The sequence below is a fragment of the Plectropomus leopardus genome, unplaced genomic scaffold, assembly GCF_008729295.1.
Source record: "Plectropomus leopardus isolate mb unplaced genomic scaffold, YSFRI_Pleo_2.0 unplaced_scaffold11729, whole genome shotgun sequence".
In the NCBI taxonomy this organism is placed as follows: Eukaryota; Metazoa; Chordata; class Actinopteri; order Perciformes; family Serranidae; genus Plectropomus; species Plectropomus leopardus.
The window spans coordinates 91-3,829 of record NW_024612426.1 but is presented as its reverse complement, the minus strand read 5'-3'; the positions used below and the strand labels follow the sequence as shown (position 1 = coordinate 3,829).

Below are 3,739 nucleotides of genomic sequence, written 5' to 3'. Positions count from 1 at the left end.
TTTCTTTAATTTTGGTTCTTAGAAAGTTATTCTTCATTCTTAGTAGCATTAAAAAAAGTCTTAAAAAGTCCGAAATCTAACTTCAATCAGTCTGAAATGAAAACTTCTAAAAAGTCCAAAAGTTACATTCTGTCATTTGGTATTTTTTACATGTACTTGTGCTTCTTTTTCCTCTCTTTGAACCCGCCACCTCTCCTCTGTCATCATTTTTCAGACTGCAGGTTTAACTGCCATCGGCGCTGCGAGCTGCTGGTCCCCAGAGACTGTCCAGGAGAGAGGAGACGCACCAACGGGGAAGGTGAGCTGTCAGCCTATTTCGGGGGGCTGTTTTCCATTTATTATTCTGGCTTTTAACTGCTCTCAGATCACGGATCTTTTGAAAAGGCCCCCGCTCTGATGTTCCCATAACCCCGCGATGACTCAAAGCTGATTCACCCTCCGTCTCAGGAAGATTTGAAAGATTCGGGACTCATTTTAGATTCCTGCAGCGTTCATCCGAGCAGCGATGATGATTACGATGATTCAGGATCAGATTATACCTGCGAAACATCAGCATGTGTCATTATGAGCATGTTTGCATGAAAATTAAATATGAAAAAATAACATCATCGATCTGCTAGCCGGTTTTGTTTTTGCTGTGAATAAAAATGTGCCTTTAAATTTAAAAAACTTTTGAACAGGTGCGCACTTTGCTGAAACAATTAGTTGATAAAGTGATGAACAGAAATTTAATCAGCAATAATTTTTTAGGATTTTTTAGAAAAATTTCTCAATTTTTTAAATATTTTTATAAAGTGAATATATGCAGGTTTCGGATTGTTGGGCGAACATGTCAAGCAATTTCAACAACTCACTTTTTAAAATTTTCCTCCTTTTTTTGTCCCATAATCACGTGTGAATAATCGTTTGCCGCAGCCCTAATATCTTTTGCACATGATGTCACTTTCCCAGAATGCACAGCGGCGGGTCACAGCAGCCCGGCAGACCCAGAGGACAATGATTCAGAGCGCACCAGCATGACAACACTAGAGACCTCCGACGATGAGATGTCCACTGACGGAGACTGGACGGCCGAGACAAAAGACGGGGAGCCACAGCGAGAGCCGATGAGGTCAGAGGGCTGGTCATTATTCTGATGATGTCATCCCGTTTTTGAGGTGACTCCGTTGGCACCAGACGATGTCCTGATGATGTCAGACACTTGATTTTGGCTCCCAAACACTAAAACACTCATCTCTCCTGCTGTCACTGAAATCATCAACATCACAAACTCTAAAGTGAATTTTGGGCCGCGCTGCCACCCAGAGGCATTTAGGGGACACCGCAGCTCAGTCCGAGCAAAGAAAACGAACTTTTATTCAGTATTTCTCCTTAAATCGGCCTCTTTTGTCTCTTGTCTTTTGTCCTCTGTCCCTCCGTCAGTCCGTGTTTCAGCAGCTTCATCCCTGTGATGAGGCTCGTCCAGTCGGTGCATCACTCGAAGAGGAGAGCAGGTGGAGTCCTGAGAGAGGGATGGCTGCTGCACCACACCAACACTGACACACTGGTGAGACACACACATATTTTTTTCACAGCATATATTATTATTATTGTTTTATTATTTTTGTATTTTACTTTTATTTTATTTATTTTTTTCATTCATTTCACATTTGTATAATTATATATTTGTCTTAAATTTAATTTTAATTTAATGAAACAATTAATTAAAAAATATTCAGAAAAAAAGCTTAAAAAGTCTTAAATTGAACTTGCCTTAAACTTTTTTTTTCTCCCAAAACAGAAAACGAGAGTAAAATAAAATGATGTTACTATACATATCTTTAAAAATAATAATTTTAAATATTTTTTTTTTCTCCAACCCTTTTTTTTTTAAATACATTTTGGGCAGTAAAATACCTGTTGATTCAAGTATATGAAACTAATGATGGTTTTTTTCTGTTTTTTTTTTTTTTAGACATCACAGCATTTAAGAAAGTGATCTCACTTTTTTTTCTATTTAACACACAGTTACTAATGTTAGCTCTCATTTTATCAACCACAACAAGCTGAGGCGTTCACTTCACCCTGTCAGCCAACTAAGCAGACTTTGCTGACGAAATTGCAGATTTAGAAGTCTGTTCAAATGTGTCTTTGGGGATTAACCCTTTTCAAAGCCATTAACCTCTAAATTCATTCTGTCGTTTATGAATTATTTATGTCTTTTTTTTATATTCCCAGAGGAAACGTCATTACTGGATCCTGGACTGGAGGAGCATCACTCTGTACCAGAACGAGAGCAGCACCAAGTACTACAAGGTGCAGCTCATCACCCGAAAACACACACAGCAACAGACGGTGCAAACTCTTCAGCTAGAAATGACTCCAAAAATATTACTGTAAACAGAAGAGGGATAAATGTTAAGTGACACAAAACGCCTAAAAGAATAAAAAAACAAAATCACAGACCACATGTAAACATAAAGAATGGAAAGAATTACAGATAAATCATAAGAAAACATCATTTTGTGACGTCTGTCCTGCAGGAGATCACTCTGTCTGAGGTGCTGCACGTCCGAGGCTCCGCCCACCTCACCGTGCCCTCGTTGCCAGGCAACAGCGCCCACTCCTTGGAGGTGGAGACGGCCTCGCTGGTGTACTGCGTGGTGGCCGAAGAGGACGGGCCGGCCTGGGAGAGCGCCATCCGTCAGGCTCTGATGCCGGTGCAGAGCAGCGGCGGACACGGCGGGGAGAAAATAACAAGCAGTGAGCCGAAAATAACAAAAAAAAACTCTCTGATGCTCACATTAATAAATGCAAACGAGACAACAGAGCTGTTCACAGGTTATGTAACTGAGTGTGATGAGCTGTTGTTCCATTAATAACTCGTTACACAAAACTTAACGTGGGCGTCGGAGCACAAAGCCCAAATAATTTCAATCAAAAGTGAAAAACGTCAGGGTTACTTAACAAAAATGAGCATTAATATGATTTGTAATGAGTCAGGCAACCTCTAAACATGAATCAGAGAATATTCAATTTTTCAGCATTTGATTTGACAATAAATGCTCATTAAAATGATTTTGTTCTGATTACAGAGAAAGATTCGCACAGAGACAGCGTGGTAAGGATCGACTTACTCCTGAAATGATAATTAATCACCACGAACTTCTTCATACCTCAGTGTGTGTGTGTGTGTGTCTGTGTGTGTGTGTGTTTTTCAGGACATCAGCTCGGTGTATCAGATCCTTACAGGCGAGGTTTTGGGCTCAGGACAGTTTGGAGTCGTGTACAAAGGTGAAGTGCTTTTCACCACATTATGATATTATCACAGTCTCAGGTGTTTATCAAAGAAACAGCAAAGAATGCTTTTTTAAAATCTTTTTGGAGGCAAAGATGAAAGGTAAATGCCTTATTTTACAGCTCCCTAATTTATTAATTAATTTATTGTTTCAATAGATTTTAGTTTCTGTAACTGTTAAAGAGAAAACAACTTTTTATGGAGGAATTTCAGCATTTCTTTTTAGTAATAGTTGATTTTTAGAACTTCCTTCAAAGGCTCATTTTACACACATGTCAAAAATAACTGATTGTAGATTCATTACAGTCATTAATAATCATATTTTCGTATTTTATTCATAATTGTTTGCTTCCTCACAGTCACATCAGACATTTTTTTAGACCTACATGCACGGACCAAATTTCTCAGTTAGAGGCAGTTAATTGAAATGATTTAATTACCTCTGTATCCCTGCATCCCTCT

General features: G+C 38.9%; 1 protein-coding gene across 1 annotated transcript; it reads left to right on the top strand.

Moving 5' to 3' along the window:
- Positions 1-214: 214 nt before the first annotated feature.
- Positions 215-3,273, top strand: LOC121963570 (serine/threonine-protein kinase D3-like; the record flags this gene model as incomplete). The annotated part of the gene is made up of 7 exons (XM_042513851.1): positions 215-298; positions 952-1,111; positions 1,423-1,546; positions 2,218-2,295; positions 2,523-2,742; positions 3,075-3,100; positions 3,201-3,273. Coding segments are annotated over 7 exons (765 nt in total), but the record flags the coding sequence as incomplete, so codon positions are not given.
- Positions 3,274-3,739: the final 466 nt, after the last annotated feature.